Source organism: Oncorhynchus clarkii, chromosome 3 (genome assembly GCF_045791955.1).
Source record: "Oncorhynchus clarkii lewisi isolate Uvic-CL-2024 chromosome 3, UVic_Ocla_1.0, whole genome shotgun sequence".
Taxonomy (NCBI): Eukaryota; Metazoa; Chordata; class Actinopteri; order Salmoniformes; family Salmonidae; genus Oncorhynchus; species Oncorhynchus clarkii.
In genome coordinates, this window is record NC_092149.1 from 71,299,500 (window position 1) to 71,322,892 (window position 23,393).

The window sequence follows — 23,393 nt, forward strand, 5'->3', positions numbered from 1 at the left end:
TAGCATTGTTTAAAGTGGCTAGTGATATATTTTACATCAATTCCCATTATTAAAGTGGCTGGAGTTGAGTCAGTGTGTTGGCAGCAGCCACTCAATGTTAGTGAAGGCTGTTTAACAGTCTGATGGCCTTGAGATAGAAGCTGTTTTTCAGTCTCTCGGTCCCTGCTTTGATGCACCTGTACTGACCTCGCCTTCTGGATGATAGCGGGGTGAACAGGCAGTGGCTCGGGTGGTTGTTGTCCTTGATGATCTTTATGGCCTTCCTGTGACATCGGGTGGTGTATGTGTCCTGGAGGGCAGGTAGTTTGCCCCTGGTGATGCGTTGTACAGACCTCACTACCCTCTGGAGAGCCTTACGGTTGTGGGCGGAGCAGTTGCCGTACCAGGCAGTGATACAGCCCGACAGGATGCTCTCGATTGTGCATCTGTAGAAGTTTGTGAGTGCATTTGGTCACAAGCCAAATTTCTTCAGCCTCCTGAGGTTGAAGAGGCGCTGCTGCGCCTTCTTCACAACGCTGTCTGTGTGGGTGGACCAATTCAGTTTGTCTGTGATGTGTATGCCGAGGAACTTAAAACTTACTACCCTCTCCACTACTGTCCCATCGATGTGGATAGGGGAGTGCTCCCTCTGCTGTTTCCTGAAGTCCACAATCATCTCCTTAGTTTTGTTGACGTTGAGTGTGAGGTTATTTTCCTGACAGCACACTCCGAGGGCCCTCACCTCCAGTCCTGTGTCATGCCAACAGTAAAGCATCCTGAGACCATTCATGTGTGGGGTTGCTTCTCCGCCAAGGGAGTGGGCTCACTCACAATTTTGCCTAAGAACACAGCCATGAATAAAGAATGGTACCAACACATCCTCCGAGAGCAACTTCTCCCAACCATCCAGGAACAGTTTGGTGACGAACAATGCCTTTTCCAGCATGATGGAGCACCTTGCCATAAGGCAAAAGCGATAACTAAGTGTCTCGGGGAACAAAACATCGATATTTTGGGTCCATGGCCAGGAAACTCCCCAGACCTTAATCCCATTGAGAACTTGTGGTCAATCCTCAAGAGGAGGATGGACAAACAAAACCCCACAAATTCTGACAATCTCAAAGCATTGATTAGCATACCACTATGCACCCCACTGTTGGCTTGCTTCTGAAGCTAAGCAGGGTTGGTCCTGGTCAGTCCCTGGATGGGAGACCAGATGCTGCTGGAAGTGGTGTTGGAGGGACAGTAGGAGGCACTCTTACCTCGTCAAAAAAAATAAAAAACCTAGGGCAGTGATTTGGGACATTGCCCTGTGTAGGGTGCTGTCTTTTGGATGGGATGTTAAATGGGTGTCCTGACTCTCTGAGGTCATTAAAGATCCCATGGCACTTATTGTAAGAGGGGTGTTAACCCTGGTGTCCTGGCTAAATTCCCAAGCTGTCCCTCATGCCATCACGGTCACCTAGTCATCCCCAGCTTACAATTGGCTCATTCATCCCCTGTAACTATTCCCCAGGTCGTTGCTGTAAATGAGAATGTTTTCTCAGTCAACCTACCTGGTAAAATAACAGTATAAAAAATAAAATTATGTAAGAATGCCATCAGTCAGGATGTGGCCCAGAAGTTAATTGACAGCATGCCAGGGCGGATTGCAGAGGTCTTGAAAAAGAAGGGTGAACACTGCAAATATTGACTCTTTGCATCAACTTCATGTAATTGTCAATAAAAGCCTTTGACACTTGTGAAATGCTTGTAATTATACTTCAGTATTCCATAGTAACATCTGACAAAATTTTCTAAAGACACTGAAGCAGCAAACTTTAACACAAATATTAATTTCCACATTCTCAAAACATTTGACCACGACTGTAGGAGAAGAAAGTGTGTGTAAACCGGGACATGTTTGATCAAGTGCATGAAATGTAGGCTTATTATATTCTTAGAAGAGTATGAGTTGTATGAGCAACAAATTGCAGTCATATGTTGTCATCATTAGGATGTTCATAATCAGTGAGTCAAATTTCCTGCTCACACAAGCTGGTAATGCAGTACAGTACTCATAGAAGAAAGCAATATGTCAGTGAATAAATTGGTAGGTCTTATGTTTCTGAAGTGTCATCATCACAAGCAGATCTTGGAAGTCAGTCATATGTCATGCCTGGAACTGGTCTAGTCTGTAAACTACAGTATGTGGATTATGTAACTCACAAAAGGAAGGCTATATTTAATTAGACCTTAAATAAAAATATAAAAGATAATGACATTTTAGCCCCTGAAAAAATATATTCATAGAAACAACACTACCTTGAAATGATATACTGATCTCAACACTTAACACTTAACCTGTATAAAACAATTACTTTTTCAGAAATATTTTATAATGGCTGTAGTCTAGTCCATCTTTCTATGGGTTACCTTCAGGTTATTGTAGGATATTTTGAAGTTGACTCTTTTGTTATATTTACGTTTGTGTGTGTGTGTGTTAATGGGGTGATTGGTGGCTAATCGGGTGGTGTATGTGCATTCCTCTCTCAACTCAGTTTGAAGGGAGCGTGTCTGAATTTCGCGGCACACGTTATGCCCCCGGCTCAACCACGCCTCGCGTCGCACGGTAAAGTTCGACGGCCATATTGACTGTCTACACCTCCTCTCTTGCCCGGCGGTGAAACTGGCTCAGTCGCTTCATACATCACACTCCATATCAAGGCTGAGAAACAGCGGAGTGTCTAACGGTAAACAAATCGATCTATTTTGGTCGCGTTGGATATATAAAGTAGACTACCCTGTGGGCCCAGGGGAGGCAGTTTACCATTTTCTGAACGCAGTCCATCTACTGAGGTGAGTATTTACTGGGTGTATTTATTCGCTGGTGGCCCCTAAACAGCTCAGAATGAAGAGGATTTGCCCTGTGCTCGACGGTGGCTGTTTGTCGTCGTTACGCAGGCTTGTTGCCTACCTAAGTATAGCCTACGTGCACTCTATATGCATATTGGTATTAATCCCATTTTTTTTATTTTTTATTGTGTAAATATTTGGTATCATGTTCCACGTTTTATTCAAGGGCATTACTGTGGTCCATCGACAATAGAACAACATTTTAAGCGCTAAACATTTCAGAAGTTATCTAATTAGATAAGCACTTCATGACTAGTGTTGCACCCTTAGGCTACTGTGAATCAACATTAAGCTAATTGGAAACTTCATACACTTTAAAACGTTACATTTAATTCATTGTACTGGCATAGATAAGGAGTTAAGTGTTTATTTATAAATATATATAATTGTATAATTTATGAGATTCATGGACATGCTCCCCATTGTGGCATTGTGGAAACAACGTTGTGCAACTTTGTTGCAAGTGATTATATGCAGCATTTGTAACAGCTGTTTATTTTTGCACTCTTGCGACCAGGGTCCTCAAAATAGCTTGCCAGTGGAGTGTTTTTCTTGGGCTTTAGATTTATTTTCGTGTTAGTAACTTAATTCAAATTTCACTTGTCTCCTCATGCAGGGTTGCCAGGTTAAGCTAAAATGTCTAGCCCAATTACCATTCAAAACCGTCCCAAAAGGTCTGAAAACTAGACCATTTATGAATTGTTAAACATCAAGAGAGGCTTTGCCATATTTACACAATAAACCCCTTTTCAATAGAGTTATAGAGACAAATAAGAAGGAATATAATAGTAACTTGGGTTTAAAGCTACATTTGGGTTTCAAAATTATAATTATTGCAAGCAATGACATGACATAACAAAGGAATTTGAATATGTGGCAAGAGAAGAGACAATTCGCCCTTATTAACCTCACCAGATCATTTGCACAAGGGGGTATGGTATATGGCTAATATAGCACGGCTAAGGGCTGTTCTTATGCATGATGCAACGTGGAGTGCCTGGATACAGCTGTTAGTTGTGGTATAATGGCCATATATCACAAACCCCTGGGGTACCTTATTGCTATTATAAAATGGTGACCAATGTAATTAGATCAGTAAAAAGTTATGTTTAATCATACCCATGGTATATGGTCTGATATACCACATCTTTCAACCAGTCAGCATTCAGGGCTCAAACCAGGTTTATAATTGTAAATAAATCCCCTTTGTGCATGTGCATAACTGTAGATACATCTGACAGGAGAGTTGGACAGAGGATCTCAATCTCTGAGCAAGAAAAACTTGGTTAAACAAAGGCCTACATCTCATTTCAGTTAGCCTAGACAAGATGTAGGTGTAACAGTATAGACTTTACGTCCGTCCCCTCGCCCCGACCTGGGCTCGAACCAGGAACGCTCTGCACACGTCAACAGTCACCCTCAAAGCACCGTTACCCATCGCTCCACAAAAGCCGCGGCCCTTGCAGAGCAAGGGGAACCACTACTTCAAGGTCTCAGAGCAAGTGACGTCACCGATTGAAACGCCACTAGCGCGCACCACCGCTAACTAGCTAGCCATTTCACATCGGCTACATAGGCATGATGAAAACTGAACAATTTAACAGCTTGCTTAGTTCAAATTAACTGACTAATTTATTGAACATGAATAACGAGGCGATTAAGAGGTAAGAAGTGTTTGTTTCCCAATAGCGTGCTGGAATAGGCTACTGAGGATGGGGTCATTTCAATGACTGAAATAAATATTAATAATATGTATATGAACTGAATATGCTTGTCAACAGCCAGTGTTTATATTTTAGAATTTGTTTTACCTGTAGCACAATCTGACTGCTATTACCGTCAATCTAATGCATTTGAACAATTGCGATAGAGCTTTGATAATTTCCAATTTAATTAACGAAACATGTCCATTAATAATTGCATAATAACAACACAAGGCTACAACAACAATAAACTGAAGTTTAAGGCTATTTATTAAATTGGCTACACAAGTGGCACAAATTAATTTGCAATGACTCCAGTGATATCGTCATTTCATATTTATTGTATCAAATGGTAGCCGACAATGGCATATACATTAATTGGCTACTTGATGACCAACAGAGGCAAATGTATCATTCCTCAGATTTTGCCTACTGTCAGTTTCATTGAGGACTTTCTCCATTAAAAAGAGCCACAAGAGGAAGTTCCATAACCTCCATTTCAAATTTCCCCAATATCCAAGAGCTAAGCATGCATAAGCACTTCGCTTGATACCGTTTTCTTTAAGCATTAAACATTAGACTGCACTTTAAACCAACTACGGCCGACTTCATCTAGTATTTTCCCAGTGCTTTGTCTCCATTATTTCTTGATGTGCATCAGTTTTAGCATATTAATGTTTTATGTTTAAAGAGTTGGAAATTGTCATTATGGAGACACCAATCTAAATAGCCTACATACAACTGGCAGTGGCTGTTCTAGCTTGTATGGCTCCCTGGGTGACCCCCCCCCCCCCGTTTCAAATTCTGAACTAACTGTAATTTTTATTCAGACATTTGGAACAACACAAATAAATAATCATAACATTTAAAACTATATAAATATATATACAAAAATAAGACTCATAAATATCAAAAAAGAAGTAGCAAAGACAAATAGAAACAAATTGTAGTATATAAATGATCACACTATTACCCTATTCCTAACAAAAACCACACAAATAAAACTAAATTGCACAAATCTTATCACACAAATACACAAATAGAATAACACACTTATAAAGAAGAGAACCTGATTATTACACTACTGCACTTCAAACAAGAAACACAAACTATATTGCACAACTTATTGCTTTAGTACTGTACAAAGTTAGAGGTGTGCTATTTGATAGATTCTCCCCCTACCTCGGGCTTCCAGTTGGGAGACCTACCCCTGCCCCCTCCCCATCTCGTACTTCTGAGTGGCAGACCTTCCCAGCGAGCCCACTCCGACAAGGTTAATTGACCCGCATTCCCAAACAGTGACATATCATTGACGTGACGTGCAAAGGAGCGATAGAAAACCGACCACGCAAAAGTCACCTTTCGGAATATAGATATTTTAGTTTTTTTTGTGCGGGCGCCCCATGCCGCTCGTTGGAAGATGCCGCCCTGGGCGGCTGCCCATGTCGCCTATGTCTAAATCCGCCAATGTCAACTGGTCATAAGTTGTCACAACATGCATGCGTGCTGCTCTCACACACACACACACACACACCTCCAGCCCTACCCACCACTCACTCATCAATAGCCTGCCTCACTACCTCAGCAGCAGGTCACAGTGAAATCTATATTTAAGAGGAATGCCATGACGGCCACAGTGCAACTTAGAAGTAGCCCAAAAACCTGCAACAATTACATTTTCACCTGCAAAATCGTTTTTTTTTTTACGGGAAAACAGCAAACATGGCAACACTGTTCTCAGGGCACCAAATACTTCAGATCCTACAAACTACAATATGGGGTACAATGCATTTGGGCGGGTTGCGTTCTCCTGGCATCTGCCAAACCCAGTTTAGTCTGTTGGACTGCCAGATGGTGAAGCATGATTCATCACTCCAGAGAACGCGTTTCCACTTCTCCGGAGTCCAATGGCGGCAAGCTTTACACCACTCCAGACAACACTTGGCATTGCGCACTGTGATCTTAGTCTTGTGTGCGGCTGCTCGGCCATGGAAACCCATTTCATGAAGCTCCAGATAACAGTCAGTTCTTGTGCTGACATTGTTTCCAGAGGCAGTTTGGAACTCGGTAGTGAGTGTTGCAACCGAAGACACAATTTTTTCCTGCTACGCGCTTCAGCACTTGGCAGTCTTGCTCTGTGAGCATGTGTGGCCCATGACTTCGCGGCTGAGCTGTTTCCACTTCAAAATAAAAGCACACTTGACCAGGGCAGATATTTGACAAACTGACTTGTTGGAAAGGTGACATCCTACAGTATGACGTGCCACATTGAAAGTCACTGAGCTCTTCAATACCGGCCATTCTACTACCAATGTTTGTCTATGGAGATTGTATGGCTGTGTGCTCGATTTTTATACACCTGTCAGCAACGGGTGTGGCGGAAATAGCCGAATCCACTAATTTGAAGGGGTGTCCACATACTTTTGTGTACACCCCTTCACTATAGTGTACCTTAATTGAAAATGACTAAAGTAAAAATGAAAGGCACTCAGTAAAATACTACTTGAATATACTTAAGTATCAAAAGTAAAAGTATAAATAATTTCAGATTCCTTATGTTAAGCCAACCAGACAGCTTTTTTAAATTTACGGATAGCCAGAGGCACACTCCTAAACTCAAGACATAATTTACAAACGATGCATTTGTGTTTGAGTCCATCAGATCAGAGGCAGTAGGGATGACCAGAGATGTTCTCTTGATATGTGTGTGAATTGGACCATTTTCCTGTCCTGCTAAGCGTTCAAAATGTAACAGGCATTGTCAAAAAAAGTTGCCAAAAGTATAAAGTACAGATACCCTCAAAATGACTTAAGTAGTACTTTAATGTGTTTTTACTTTACTTTTTTACTCTCTCTTTATGTAGTGGTGTGTCTCTCGATGTGATGTGTGTTTTGTCCTATATTTATATTGTATTTATTTAAAAAATATTTGAATCTCAGGCCCCTGTCCTCGCAGGAGGCTTTTTGCCTTTTGGTAGGCCGTCATCGTAAATAAGAATTTGTTCTTAATTGACTTTCCTAGTTAAATAAATAAAAATAAAATACTTTACCCCACTGCTATTGAGGAGGGGTTAAGGTCCCTTCTGGACAGGGCCTAACTATAAAAGTAATATATTACCCCCAATACTGGTCCGAAGTGATTCTGTTGCAATTTGTCTATTTTTCCACATTCAAAGTTGGAGATGGAACTCTGTTGTTTTATTGTTTTGGTATAACTGGCATCATTGCTTAAATGGCAAATGTGAGAGTACAGACATGCTACTGTAAATATACACATTTTTGAGAATATGGCAACCATGTTCTGGGTATGTTTCTATAAGAAGCAAAATTACTACCTCGACCTAATGACATTAACATACACTGCTCAAAAAAATAAAGGGAACACTGAAATAACACATCCTAGATCTGAATGAATGAAATATTCTTATTAAATTCTTTTTTTTTTTTACATAGTTGAATGTGTTGACAACAAAATCACAAAAATTATCAATGGAAATCAAATGTATCAACCCATGGAGGTCTGGATTTGGAGTCACACTCAAAATTAAAGTGGAAAACCACACTACAGGCTGATATAACTTTGATGTAATGTCCTTAAAACAAGTAAAAATGAGGCTCAGTAGTGTGTGTGGCCTCCACGTGCCTGTATGACCTCCCTACAACGCCTGGGCATGCTCCTGATGAGGTGGTGGATGGTCTCCTGAGGGATCTCCTCCCAGACCTGGACTAAAGCATCCACCAACTCCTGGACAGTCTGTGGTGCAACGTGGCGTTGGTGGATGGAGCGAGACATGATGTCCCAGATGTGCTCAATTGGATTCAGGTCTGGGGAATGGGCGGGCCAGTCCATAGCATCAATGCATTCCTCTTGCAGGAACTGCTGACACACTCCAGCCACATGAGGTCTAGCATTGTCTTGCATTAGGAGGAACCCAGGGCCAACCGCACCAGCATATGGTTTCACAAGGGGTCTGGTACCTAATTGCAGTCAGGCTACCTATGGTGAGCACATGGAGGGCTGTGCGGCCTCCCAAAGAAATGCCACCCCACACCATGACTGACCCACCGCCAAACCGGTCATGCTGGAGGATGTTGCAGGCAGCAGAACGTTCTCCACGGCGTCTCCAGACTCTGTCACGTCTGTCACATGTGCTCAGTGTGAACCTGCTTTCATCTGTGAAGAGCACAGGGCGCCAGTGGCGAATTTGCCAATCTTGGTGTTCTCTGGCAAATGCCAAACGTCCTGCACGGTGTTGGGCTGTAAGCACAACCCCCACCTGTGGACGTCAGGCCCTCATACCACCCCTATGGAGTCTGTTTCTGACCATTTGAGCAGACACATTTGTGGCCTGCTGGAGGTCATTTTGCAGGGCTCTGGCAGTGCTCCTCCTGCTCCTCCTTGCACAAAGGGGGAGGTAGCGATCCTGCTTGTTGCCCTCCTACGGCCTCCTCCACGTCTCCTGATGTACTGGCTTGTCTCCTGGTAGCGCCTCCATGCTCTGGACACTACGCTGACAGACACAGCAAACCTTCTTGCCACAGCTCGCATTGATGTGCCATCCTGGATGAGCTGCACTACCAAAACATCAGCCAGGAAGCATAGGAACTGAGAAGTGGTTTGTGGTCACCACCTGCAGAACCACTCCTTTATTGGGGGTGTCTTGCTAATTGCCTATAATTTCCACCTGTTGTCAATTCCATTTGCACCATAGCATGTGAAATGTATTGTCAATCAGTGTTGCTTCCTAAGTGGACAGTTTTTGATTTCACAGAAGAGTGATTGACTTGGAGTTACATTGTGTTGTTTAAGTGTTCCCTTTATTTTTTTGAGCAGTGTATATTACTAAGAATGTGAGCGTAGGGGGATTCCCCAAGTGGGTCGCAAACCCAGGCCACTAACACCAATGACAAACACCTTAACCACTGTCCCAGAAGGGGTATCTCTAGGGCATGTGCTAATTGGGCCAGTACAGTTATGCCTTGTCTAGAAGAAACCGTAAACCCTCCTCCCTAGGCAATTGTGTAGATCTGAAACAACTTGATAGGGGTAAGCAATAGGGTGAAGGCACTTGAATGTCAGCTCTGTTAAAGGTACACTTAAGAAAAAGTATTATTGATCATAGTGATCACTTTAACCATATCTAGTTACTTTAACCATATCTACATGTACATACTACTTCAATCCGCCTGACTAACCAGTGTCTGTATGTAGCCTCGCTACTCTACATAGCCTGTCTTTTTACTGTTGTTTTATTTCTTTACTTACCTATTGTTTATCTAATACCCTTTTTGCACTATTGGTTAGAGCCTGTAAGTAAGCATTTTCACTGTAAGGTCTACACCTTTTGTATTCGGTGCACGTGACAAATAAACTTTGATTTGATTCAGGAGTATCCTTAAAACAGGTTAATATGCCCCAACAACATTAGATAACTAAGCCCTTACATCAATGACGAGAAAATATTCAAATGAACTAAATCATAACTGACATAGACATGGTGGCATAGCAGCAAGATGTGAACCAAGAGGACATGTTGAATAATGTGTAAATGAACATGCACAATGTAATAATGTATATCAAAGTGTGTTAAATATATAAGTTGAAAACACTGTTAAAAAGCACTGTGTGTATGTGAGTATCCTTGCCAACAGACAAAAATAGCTGTGAATGGAGCAGTGGTTAGCCAATCAGGGTCTTTCTTGATGGGCTTGGCAAAAGTAACAAGGTTTGATGTGTAATATCTTTTGGGGGGGTGAACTTTTCTTTGGAACCATCAGGCGAGGTCATGACAGAGATCGTACACAGTGTCACTCTTGTGAGCCTTTCACCCAACTCTCTGGAAATTGTAATGCCCCCATAAGGAGAGCCTAGTACAGTTTCTTGTTGTTGTAGTGGGTTCTATATCTCCTTTGTTTGTATACCCTCTGTAGTATCACTCACACCACAACTAGAGATGGGGCCATCAGATCTGTAAACACACACACACCCCGCAAACCCATTGGCCCATGTGTTCAGCAGGCCTTCTCCACTCGCTTGTACCACTGCAGTGAAAGTATGAAATGAGAGGGGAACAAGGGAATGGAGAGGAGGGAAACAGGATTCGTGAGGAGTACACTGACAGGGTGTGGAAAAGGCTTGTCACTTAGATGCCTGTAACTAGTTTTATGAGAGCTATAAGCCATGTCCTGTTAAAAGCTACTGCGTCAGAGAGGGCGAAAGAAAAATACAAAGGGAGAGAGCTGAAAGAGTAATGTGTGTGGAGAGCAGAGCCTGTTACTTTCTGCATGAATGGTGACCTGGAAGCTGTATCCGTTTGAGAGTGCCGCTCAGGATTTGGTGAATGGAGGGGTCAGGTAACACACACACACACTGCAGACCGGATTATAGCTTTTCTCTGCCTAAAAGTGAAAGTATTTGGCACCGGATGCTAATTAATGACCTCACAAAGTCGCAGGTTAAGGCTGCCCTGAGGTGGGTGGGGAAATCATAGGTCATCTTTCCCCCAAAGACCCACCGGAGGTCCTTTATAGAGACTAATATAGCTAGAATATATAGAAACCAGTCCTGCTCTAGGGATGAAATCTAAGCACCTGTGTCACGTTGAGGACGGTAATAGATATGATTGCTTCCTCTACATGTTAGAGAGGCATGTCTGGCCTGATATATTTCTATCTCAGCGTACCACAACGTTGTGCCCTACTAAACGCAGGGAGTCCAGGGACTTGACTACACCCTATAATTTATGAGGGAGATAAAAGGGAGATTAAAAAGTAGAGGAATAGCATGAAATGTCTATTTGGATCCAATACCTTATCTAAAATAGTTCCTGTGTCCTTCAAAAGGGTAATTATTACTCAGAAGTTAGAATAACCTTTATTTTTATTCCTTTGTGCTCAATTAGGGAGAAAGTTTAAGTTAGGAAGCAATGTGGAGCTTCTGCCCCTTCTTCCTCCATCATTCTCTAGTGATTCTGTCCACTCTTTTATCTCCTCTGTACCAGGTAAGTGGGGCAGGCTCAGCTTGGGTTCTCTACCTCCCCTATCACACTGCAGTATATCTGTTCCCCCAGTCTCTGCTAGGGAGAGGGAGAGGTAAAGGTAGAGTCAGATTACCATTCCTCAGTAAGCCTGCTCCTCATTTCCTGCTTAGTTCTGCAGCCCTGCCTGCCTGGCTGGCTGCTATCACATCTCTCTGGGCTGACTTTCATTACTTCATTAGCAGAGCCTATTTCTGGCCTTTGCCATCTCAGGGCTCTGTCACCACAGGGACTACTTCAAGGCCTACCTACCGCTGGCGCTCGAGCCCTCCCCCTCCCTCCCGCCATGTACGTTCCCCCCCGATTTTCTCTTTTCACTGTTTGGAGTTGTTGTTCAGGAGCCAGCATATGTTTCCAGTTGGGAAGTGTAGTAACCACTACAACTGCCTCAATACAAAATAAATTGAAATGTGATGTAGTCACAACTTTCAGACTTGTTTACGTGTTGCTGTAAGTTTTGTTGCCAACCTTACTTTGCTACCTGACAACTTTACGGTTTTAACTTTTTAATTACCGTTTATATTTTTAGTTTTTCCCTCACTCAACTTTTTTGCATTCAACTTTTTCACTCCGGACGCTTTATCTGGACGTGGTTCGTCAGGACCTCCAACAGCCGAAGCTAAGTAGTAACATTAACATGATGCCTTCTAATTGCAGTCGCTGTACTCATAATATACAGGAGAATGATCACCTTACGGCGAGGATAGCTGTGCTGCAAGCCCAGCTTCAGACGCAATCGTTAGGCAAGGGAAATTTCAGTGTAGGAAAGGATGAAACGACGTCTGTGCCACCAGTAAGTACAGATAGTAACGTTAGTATAAATCCCCTGGCACGGTCCCCGCAGCCGGACATCGTTCTCATGGCTTCTGGAGGGAAATGCTGTAGGAATGCTCAACCGGTGTCGCTCATTCATCCGACAGAAACTTTCAACCGGTTTTCCCCATTAAGCAGCGAGTCGGAGTCTGAGGCCGAGCCTTCTCTGGTCTCTACTCCTCCCGTTACAGGGTCTGAGACGCCGAAGCTTCCCTCCATTTAGCTCTGACAAATTGAAAACCCTAGTCATATGCGACTCCATTACCCGCAGTATTAGACTTAAAGTGAATCATCTAGCAATCATACACTGTTTACCAGGGGGCAGGGCTACCGACGTTAAGGCTAATCTGAAGATGGTGCTGGCTAAGGCTAAAACTGGCGAGTGTAGAGAGTATAGGGATATTGTTATCCACGTCGGCATCAACGATGTTGGGATGAAACAGTCAGAGGTCACCAAGAGCAACAGCTTCAGCGTGTAAATCAGCTAGGAAGATGTCGGCATCGAGTAATTGTCTCTGGCCCCCTCCCAGTTAGGGGGAGTGATGAGCTCTACAGCAGAATCTCACAACTCAATCGCTGGTTGAAAACTGATTTCTGCCCCTCCCAAAAGATAGAATTTGTAGATAAATGGCCCTCTTTCTGGGACTCACCCACAAACAGGACAAAGCCTGGCCTGCTGAGGAGTGACGGACTCCATCCGAGCTGGAGGGGTGCTCTCATCTTATCTACCAACATGGACAGGGCTCTAACTCCTCTAGCTCCACAATGAAATAGGGTGCAGGCCAGGCAGCAGGCTGTTAGCCAGCTTGCCAGCTTAGTGGAGTCTGCCACTAGCACAGTCAGTGTAGTCAGCTCAGCTATCCCCATTGAGACCATGTCTATGCCTCAATTTAGGTTGGGCAAAACTAAACATGGCAGTGTTTGCTCTAGCAATCTCACTGGAATAAAGACCTCCTCCATTCCTGTCATTATTGAAAGAGATCGTGATACCTCACCTCAAAATAGGGCTACTTAATGTTAGATCCCAAACTTCAAAGGCAGTTATAGTCAATGAACTAATCACTGATCATAATCTTGATGTGATTGGCCTGACTGAAACATGGCTTAAGCCTGATGAATTTACTGTGTTAAATGAGGCCTCACCTCCTGGTTACATTAGTGACCATATCCCGCAAAGGCGGAGGTGTTGCTAACATTTACGACAGCAAATTTCAATTTACAAAAAAAATACGTTTTCGTCTTTTGAGCTTCTAGTCATGAAATCTATGCAGCCTACTGAATCACTTTTTTTTTTATAGCTACTGTTTACAGGCCTCCTGGGCCATATACAGCGTTCCTCACTGAGTTCCCTGAATTCCTATCGGGCCTTGTAGTCATAGCAGATAATATTCAACGTTTTGGTGAATTTAATATTCACATGGAAAAGTCCACAGACCCACTCCAAAAGGCTTTCGGAGCCATCATCGACTCAGTGGGTTTGGTCCAACATGTCTCTGGACCTACTCACTGTCCCAGTCATTCTCTGGACCTGGTTTTGACCCATGGAATAAATGTTGTGGATCTTAATGTTTTTCCTCATAGTCCAGGATTATCGGACCACCATTTTATTACGTTTGCAATCGCAACAGATAATCTGCTCAGACCCCAACTAAGGAGAATCAAAAGCCGTGCTATAAATTCTCAGACAGCAGAGATTCCTTGATGCCCTTCCAGACTCCCTCTGCCTACCCAAGGACGTCAGAGGACAAAATTAACCACCTAACTGAGGAACTCAATTTAACTTTGCGCAATACCCTAGATGCAGTTGCACCCCTAAAAACTAAAAACATTTGTCATAAGAAACTAGCTCCCTGGTATACAGAAAATACCCGAGCTCTGAAGCAAGCTTCCAGATAATTGGAACGGAAATGGCGCCACACCAAACTGGAAGTCTTCCGACTAGTTTAGAAAGACAGAACCGTGCAGTATCGAAGAGCCCTCACTGCTGCTCGATCATCCTATTTTTCCAATTTAATTGAGGAAAATAAGAACAATCCAAAATGTATTTTTGATACTGTCGCAAAGCTAACTAAAAAGCAGCATTCCCGAAGAGAGGATGGCTTTCACTTCAGCAGTGATAAATTCATGAACTTCTTTGAGGAAAAGATCATGATCATTAGAAAGCAAATTACGGACTCTTTAAATCTGCGTATTCATCCAAAGCTCAGTTGTCCTGAGTCTGCACAACTCTGCCAGGACATAGGATCAAGAGACACTCAAGTGTTTTAGTACTATATCTCTTAACACAATGATGAAAATAATTTAACCTTCAAGCTGCATGCTGGACCCTATTCCAACTAAACTACTGAAAGAGCTTCTTCCTGTGCTTGGCCCTCCTATGTTGAACATAATCCACCAAATGTGTACCAAACTCACTAAAAGTGGCAGTAATAAAGCCTCTTGCCCCCCCAAAAAAAAGAAAAAAAAAAGAAAAAGCCAAACCTTGCCCCAGAAAATATAAAAAAAACTATCGGCCTATATCAAATCTTCCATTCCTCTCAAAAATTTTAGAAAAAGCTGTTGCAGCAAGTCACTGCCTTCCTGAAGACAAACAATGTATACGAAATGCTTCAGTCTGGTTTTAGACCCCTTTATAGCACTGAGACTCCACTTGTGAAGGTGGTAAACTTTTATTGTCATCAGACCGAGGCTCTGCATCTGTCCTCGTGCTCCTAGACCTTACTGCTGCTTTCGATACCATCGATCACCACGTTCTTTTGGAGAGATTGGAAACCCAAATTGGTCTACACGGACAAGTTCTGGCCTGATTTAGATCTTATCTGTAGGAAAGATATCAGTTTGTCTCTGTGAATGGTTTGTCTTCTGACAAATCAACTGTACATTTTGGTGTTCCTAAAACGGAACCTTGACCACTATTGTTTTCGCTATATATTTTACCTCTTGGATGTCATTCGAAAACATAATGCTAACTTTCACTGCTATGCAGATGACAAACAGCTGTACATTTCAATGAAACATGGTGAAGCCCCAAAATTGCCCTCGCTAGAAGCCTGTGTTTCAGACATAAGGAAGTGGATGGCTGCAAACTTTCTACTTTAATTATTATTTCACCTTTATTTAACCAGGTAGGCAAGTTGAGAACAAGTTCTCATTTACAATTGCGACCATGCCAAGATAAAGCAAAGCAGTTCGAGACACACAACGACACAGAGTTACACATGGAGTAAAACAAACATACAGTCAATAATACAGTATAAACAAGTCTATATACGATGTGAGCAAATGAGGTGAGATAAGGGAGGTAAAGGCAAAAAAAGACCATGGTGGCAAAGTAAATACAATATAGCAAGTAAAACACTGGTAGTAAAACAATGGTAGATTTGCAGTGGAAGAATGTGCAAAGTAGAAATAAAAATAATGGGGTGCAAAGGAGCAAAATTAAATAAATAAATAAAATAAATACAGTAGGGAAAGAGGTAGTTGTTTGGGCTAAATTATAGGTGGGCTATGTACAGGTGCAGTAATTTGTGAGCTGCTATGACAGTTGGTGCTTAAAGCTAGTGAGGGAGATAAGTGTTTCCAGTTTCAGAGATTTTTGTAGTTCATTCCAGTCATTGGCAGCAGAGAACTGGAAGGAGAGGCGGCCAAAGAGAGAATGGTTTTGGGGTGACCAGAGAGATATACCTGCTGGAGCGTGTGCTACAGGTGGGGGATGCTATGGTGACCAGCGAGCTGAGATAAGGGGGGACTTTACCTAGCAGGGTCTTGTAGATGACCTGGAGCCAGTGGGTTTGGCGACGAGTATGAAGCGAGGGCCAGCCAACGAGAGCGTATAGGTCGCAATGGTGGGCAGTACATGGGGCTTTGGTGACAAAACGGTTTGCACTGTGATAGACTGCATCCAATTTGTTGAGTAGGGTATTGGAGGCTATTTTGTAAATGACATCGCCAAAGTCGAGGATTGGTAGGATGGTCAGTTTTACAAGGGTATGTTTGGCAGCATGAGTGAAGGATGCTTTGTTGCGAAATAGGAAGCCAATTCTAGATTTAACTTTGGATTGGACATGTTTGATGTGGGTCTGGAAGGAGAGTTTACAGTCTAACCAGACACCTAGGTATTTGTAGTTGTCCACGTATTCTAAGTCAGAGGTTGATCAGAGACTCACCAGCAGCAAGAGCGACATCATTGATGTATACAGAGAAGAGAGTCGGGCCAAGAATTGAACCCTGTGGCACCCCCATAGAGATTGCCAGAGGTCCGGACAGCAGACCCTCCGATTTGACACACTGAACTCTATCAGAGAAGTAGTTGGTGAACCAGGCAAGGCAATCATTTGAGAAACCAAGGCTGTCGAGTCTGCCGATAAGGATGTGGTGATTGACAGAGTCGAAAGCCTTGGCCAGATCAATGAATACGGCTGCACAGTAATGTTTCTTATCGATGGCGGTTAAGATATCGTTTAGGACCTTGAGCATGGCTGAGGTGCACCCATGACCAGCTCTGAAACCAGATTGCATAGCAGAGAAGGTATGGTGAGATTCGAAATGGTCGGTAATCTGTTTGTTGACTTGGCTTTCGAAGACCTTAGAAAGGCAGGGTAGGATAGATATAGGTCTGTAGCAGTTTGGGTCAAGAGTGTCCCCCCCCTTTGAAGAGGGGGATGACCGCAGCTGCTTTCCAATCTTTGGGAATCTCAGATGACACGAGGGGTTGAACAGGTTAGTAATAGGGGTGGCAACAATTTTGGCAGATCATTTTAAAAAGAAAGGGTCCAGATTGTCTAGCCCGGCTGATTTGTAGGGGTCCAGATTTTGCAGCTCTTTCAGAACATCAGCTGACTGGATTTGGGAGAAGGAGAAATGGGGAAGGCTTGGGCGAGTTGCTGTGGGGGGTGCAGTGCTGTTGACTGGGGTAGGGGTAGCCAGGTGGAAAGCATGGCCAGCTGTAGAAAAATGCTTATTGAAATTCTCAATTATAGTGGATTTATCAGTGGTGACAGTGTTTCCTATCTTCAGTGCAGTGGGCAGCTGGGAGGAGGTGTTCTTATTCTCCATGGACTTTACAGTGTCCCAGGACTTTGAGTTAGTGTTGCAGGAAGCACATTTCTGCTTGAAAAAGCTAGCCTTGGCTTTTCTAACTGCCTGTGCATAATGGTTTCTAGTTTCCCTGAACAGCTGCATATCACGGGGGCTGTTTGATGCTAATGCAGAACGCCATAGGATGTTTTTGTGTTGGTTAAGGGCAGTCAGGTCTGGGGAGAACCAAGGGCTATATCTGTTCCTGGTTCTACATTTCTTGAATGGGGCATGCTTGTTTAAGATGGTGAGGAAGGCATTTTAAAAAAATAACCTGGCATCCTCTACTGACGGGATGAGATCAATATCCTTCCATGATACCCCGGCCAGGTCGATTAGAAAGGCCTGCTCGCTGAAGTGTTTCAGGGAGCGTTTGACAGTTATGAGTGGAGGTCGTTTGACCGCTGACCCATTACGGATGCAGGCAATGAGGCAGTGATCGCTGAGATCTTGGTTGAAGACAGCAGAGGTGTATTTAGAGGGCAAGTTGGTTAGTATGATATCTATCAGGGTGCCCGTGTTTAAGGCTTTGGGGAGGTACCTGGTAGGTTCATTGATAATTTGTGAGATTGAGGGCATCAAGCTTAGATTGTAGGATGGCTGGGGTGTTAAGCATGTTCCAGTTTAGGTCGCCTAGCAGCACGAGCTTTGAAGATAGATGGGGGGCAATCAGTTCACATATGTTGTCCAGAGCACAGCTGGGGGCAGAGGGTGGTCTATAGCAGGCGGCAACGGTGAGAGACTTGTTTTTAGAGGTGGATTTTTAAAAGTAGAAGTTCAAATTGTTTGGGTACAGACCTGGATAGTAGGACATAACTCTGCAGGCTATCTTTGCAGTAGATTGCAACACCGCCCCCTTTGGCAGTTCTATCTTGTCTGAAAATGTTGTAGTTTGGGATGAAAATTTCAGAATTTTTGGTGTTCTTCCTAAGCCAGGATTCAGACACAGCTAGAACATCCGGGTTGGCAGAGTGTGCTAAAGCAGTGAATAAAACAAACTTAGGGAGGCGGCTTCTAATGTTAATATGCATGAAACCAAGGCTATTACAGTTACAGAATTCATCAAAAGAGAGCGCCTGGGGAATAGGAGTGGAGCTAGGCACTGCAAGGCCTGGATTCACCTCTACATCGCCAGAGGAACAGAGGAGGAGTAGGATAAGGGTACGGCTAAAAGCAATAAGAATTGGTCGTCTAGAACTTCTGGAACAGAGAGTAAAAGGAGGTTTCTGGCGACGATTAAAATAGCTTCAAGGTATAATGTACAGACAAAGGTATGGTAGGATGTGAATACAGTGGAGGTAAACCTAGGTATTGAGTGATGAGAGAGATATTGTCTCTAGAAACATAATTGAAACCAGGAGATGTCATCGCATGTGTGGGTGGTGGAACTAATAGGTTGGATAAGGTATAGTGAGCAGGACTAGAGGCTCTACAGTGAAATAAGCCAATAAACACTAACCAGAACAGCAATGGACAAGGCATATTGACATTAAGGAGAGGCATGCTTAGTCGAGTGATCAAAAGGGTCCAGTGAGTAGTGAGGTTGGTTGGGGTCACGGCAATTCAGACAGCTAGCCGGGCCATCGGTAGCAAGCTAGCATAGGATGGTCTGTTTTTAGCCACCCCGTGTGTTTCTGTCGGTAGGATTAGTGGGGTTCCGTGTGGTAGAGGAGATCAATCCAATTCGCAAAAAAAACTATAGATATATTTATAGAGGCACAAGAAAAAAATTAAATAAATAAATAAATCGTCCGATAGTTTTATTCAGATAGCAGCCGTTAAGACAGCTAACGATTAGCGGACCGCAGATGGGCGTTCAGGTAACGTCGCGACGGAGGAACCAGCCGGATAACTCCCTCGGGCAGATAACGTCGGTAGTCCAGTTGTGAAGGCCCGGTGGGGCTCCGCGCTGGCAATAAAATGGGTCCGGATAGGTGATTGTAGCCCAGGAGTGACTGATGGAACTCTTCAGCTGGCTAGCTCCGGAATAATTTATTTTTTGCTCCGGAATCGACGTAAGCCGATAGTCACACGGATAGCAGCTAGCTAGCTGCAAGATCCAGGTATAAATGTCCAGAGTTAGCGGTATGTTCCGGTCCGAGCCGTGCCGTACAAAACTGGCGATAGATTTTCAAGCTAAAGGATAGCTGATGACCACAAACCGTGGTTAGCTGAATACTAATGATTAGCCAGTAAAGAAGCTAACTAGCTTCTGGTTAGCTTCTGGTTAGCTTCAGGTTAGCTTCTGACTAGCTCCTGGCTAGCTTCTGTCTTGCTTCCCGCTAGCTTCTGGTTAGCTTCTGGCTAGCTTCTGGTTAGCTTCTATGGAGGATTACAGATTTGAGGTAAATAATACTTATTTTTCATTAAATATAAATTGGTGAGGCGGGTTGCAGGAGAGTGTTTTGAAGATGAGTTTATGGAAAACAAAAATATATATAAAAAGGTATACGAAGAAAGTTGTGTGTGTATATATACATACATACATACATACATACAGGACAAGGTATTGTGTGTGTGTGTGTGTGTGTGTGTGTGTGTGTGTGTGTGTGTGTGTGTGTGTGTGTGTGTGTGTGTGTGTATATATTTATATATATACAAAAGACGTCTGACTGCTATGCCATCTTGGAGCAAGATTTTAAACTCGGACAATGCTTGTTCTAGGTCCCAAGAAACAAAGATCTTCTGTTGAATCTGACAATTAATCTTGATTGTTGTACAGTCGTGTCAAATTAAACTGTTAAGGACCTCGGTGTTAATCTGGACCCTGATCTCTCTTTTGACGAACATATTAAGACTGTTTCAAGGACAGCTTTTTTCCATCTACGTAACATTGCAAAAATCAGAAACTTTCTGTCCAAAAATGATGCAGAAAAATTAATCCATGCTTTTGGTACTTCTAGGTTAGATTTCTACAATGCTCTACTTTCCAGATACCCGGATAAAGCACTAAATACACTTCAGTTAGTAATAAATATGGCTGCTATAATCCTGACTAGAACCCCAACATTTGATCATATTACTCCAGTGTTAGCCTCCCTACACTGGCTTCCTGTTTTGGCAAGGGCTGATTTCAAGGTTTTACTGCTAACCTACAAATCGTTACATGGGCTTGCTTCTACCTATCTCTCCGATTTGGTCCTGCCGTACATACCTACATGTACGCTATGGTCACAAGACGCAGGCCTCCTAATTGTCCTTAGAATTTCTAAGCAAACAGCTGGAGGCAAGGCCTTCTCCTATAGAGCTCAATTTTTATGGAATGATCTGCCTATCCATGTGAGAGACACAGACTCAGTCTCAACCTTTAGGTCTTTATTGAAGACTCATCTCTTCAGTAGGTCCTATGATTCACTGTAGTCTGGCCCTTGCTGTCTCTACCTGGCCGGTTCCCCTCTCTCCACTGGGATTCTCTGCCTCTAACCCTATTACAAGGGCTGAGTCACTGGCTTACTGGTGCTCTTCCATGCCGTCCCTAGGAGGGGTGCATTACTTGAGTGGGTTGAGTCACTGACGTGGTCTTCCTGTCTGGGTTGGCGCCCCCCATTGGGTTGTGACGTGGCGGAGATCTTTGTGGGCTATACTCGGCCTTGTCTCAGGATGGTAAGTTGGTGGTTGAAGATATCCCTCTAGTGGTGTGGGAGCTGTGTTTTGGCAAAGTGGGTGGGGTTATATCCTGCCTGTTTGGCCATGTCCGGGGGTATCATCGGATGGGGCCACAGTGTCTCCTGACCCCTCCTGTCTCAGCCTCCAGTATTTATGCTGCAGTAGTTTATGTGTCGGGGGGCTAGGGTCAGTCTGTTATATCTGGAGTACTTCTCCTGTCTTATCCGGTGTCCTGTGTGAACGTAAGTATGCTCTCTCTAATTCTCTCTTTCTTTCTCGGAGGACCTGAGCTCTAGGACCATGCCTCAGGACTTCCTGGCATGATGACTCCTTGTTGTCCCCAGTCCACCTGGCCGTGCTGCTGCTCCAGTTTCAACTGTTCTGCCTGCGGTTATGGAACCCTGACCTGTTCACCGGACTTGCTACCTGTCCCAGACCTGCTGTTTTCAACTCTCTAGAGACAGTAGGAGCGGTAGAGATACTCTTAATGATTGGCTATGAAAAGCCAACTGACATTTACTCCTGAGGTGCTGACTTGCTGCACCCTCGACAACTACTGTGATTATTATTATTTGACCATGCTGGTCATTTATGAACATCTTGGCCATGTTCTGTTATAATCTCCACCCGGCACAGCCGGAAGAGGACTTGCTACCCCTCCTAGCCTGGTTCCTCTCTAGGTTTCATCCTACTTTTGGCCTTTCTAGGGAGTTTTTCCTAGCCACCGTGCTTCTTCACCTGCATTGCTTGCTGTTTGGGGTTTTAGGCTGGGTTTCTGTACAGCACTTTGAGATATCAGCTGATGTAAGAAGGGCTATATCAATAAATTTGATTTGATGGTTTTTTACATGAGTTTTGTTATCCTGAACTGTCAATTATCACTGACATTGATGTTAGATCAATTTTTTCTTTCTCTGTGTTAATGGTAACTGATCTGTACTTTTCTTTGTTATTTATAGTGTTAAGTTATTATTATCTGCTCTCTCCTACAGGCAGTGGAGCCCAGGGCGAGTCAACGAGACGGAGGACGATTTCTTTGCATTTTCTCAGCAGAAGGGCAAGGCTGGAGAGAGGACAAAGATGCCCAAACCGGTGAGACTCACCTCAGGAAAAAATGATGAAAATTTAGATGTATAAACACATTGGGGAAAACAATATTTACAGGAGGTGTGAATGTTCAGGTTGTGTTGTGAATTTCACAATGTATTTTCCACCACAACACCTCAGGCTTTGTCCCAAAGTATCTTTCACACCATCCAAGAACAGCAGCCACATGTTAGGACACAGTAACCTGACTGTAGCAAACACTCACATACACCGCAGGAGGTTGGTGGCACCTTAATTGGGAAGGACAGGCTCATGGTAATGGCTGGAGTATTAGTGGAATGGTTTCAAATACATCACACACCTATTTGATGCCATTCCATTTGCTCCGTCCTCCCCTCAGCAGCCTCCACTGACAACCACACAGTACCCCCCCCCCTAACACACAAACAAAACAGAGTCCTGATTACCCACTTCAGACCTGTTTGGAGAAAACACAAAGGCATCTTTTACTCTTATTTTGAACACACACACTTATTTTGTTTGTAACAGGCTCAGCGCTTGGGGACAGACTGATGGAGAGCTCCAGAGAGTCTCCCTGTGGTTTACATAATCACTGTAAACCCTCCACTCTATAGTCCGTCAATCACTGTAAACTAGAGGTGTCAAACTCATTCCACGGAGGGCCGAGTGTCTGCAGGCTTTTTTTTTGGGGGGGGGGTTGGTTGTATGTGTGTTAGTGAGTACTTGCTTGTTGTGTGTGTACTTCATCTGTATATTTGTGTCGCTTGTAAGCATGTATCACCATTGTAGGACTATGGTGTGGGGCGTGGTGGGACTTAATGCATTATTGATTTACTGAAACGTTTTGCACATGTCGCCCCTCTGGTTCGCCTCACTACTTTCCCTGCTCCACACCAGCATGCCTGCGCCCACCCGCCGGGGACACAGGCAGGCTTTAAATATTTCATAAGCCGGTTTTCATTAATATAATGGGAATTATCCAAGTCACTAAATCTAATTATCAAGTGTGAAGTTCACTCACCCATCCCTTTCCCTCAACCTTACCTTAGCCCAAACACATAGAAAAATGTAGGCTCTACCTAATCCTCCACTCTCCACGTCTACCGTCGCTCTCCCCTGCTCTTTATTTTCTCAATACCTTTTGATGTCCTTCTAGTCCTCCCTCTCTATTTTCATCCTCTCCTAGTTTCTCCTTGTGCATATATTATAAAGACAT

The 23,393-nt window shown here is 43.5% G+C and overlaps 1 protein-coding gene across 4 annotated transcripts in view; it reads left to right on the forward strand.

Moving 5' to 3' along the window:
- The first annotated feature begins 2,606 nt into the window (after nucleotides 1–2,606).
- The window catches only part of LOC139403152 (radixin), a 63,321-nt gene continuing 42,534 nt past the window's right edge, over nucleotides 2,607–23,393 (forward strand). Inside the window, exons 1-2 of one of the 4 annotated variants that reach the window (XM_071146874.1) lie at nucleotides 2,607–2,817; nucleotides 22,102–22,201. Coding sequence is in view for 3 of the 4 variants with exons in the window: in XM_071146858.1 (XP_071002959.1) it covers nucleotides 10,867–10,931; nucleotides 22,102–22,201 (165 nt within the window). In the remaining variant the exon portion in view is untranslated. Of the gene's footprint in view, nucleotides 2,818–10,761; nucleotides 10,932–22,101; nucleotides 22,202–23,393 lie in introns of those variants that run through there. The other 3 variants (XM_071146866.1, XM_071146881.1, XM_071146858.1) reach the window with 3 other exon arrangements.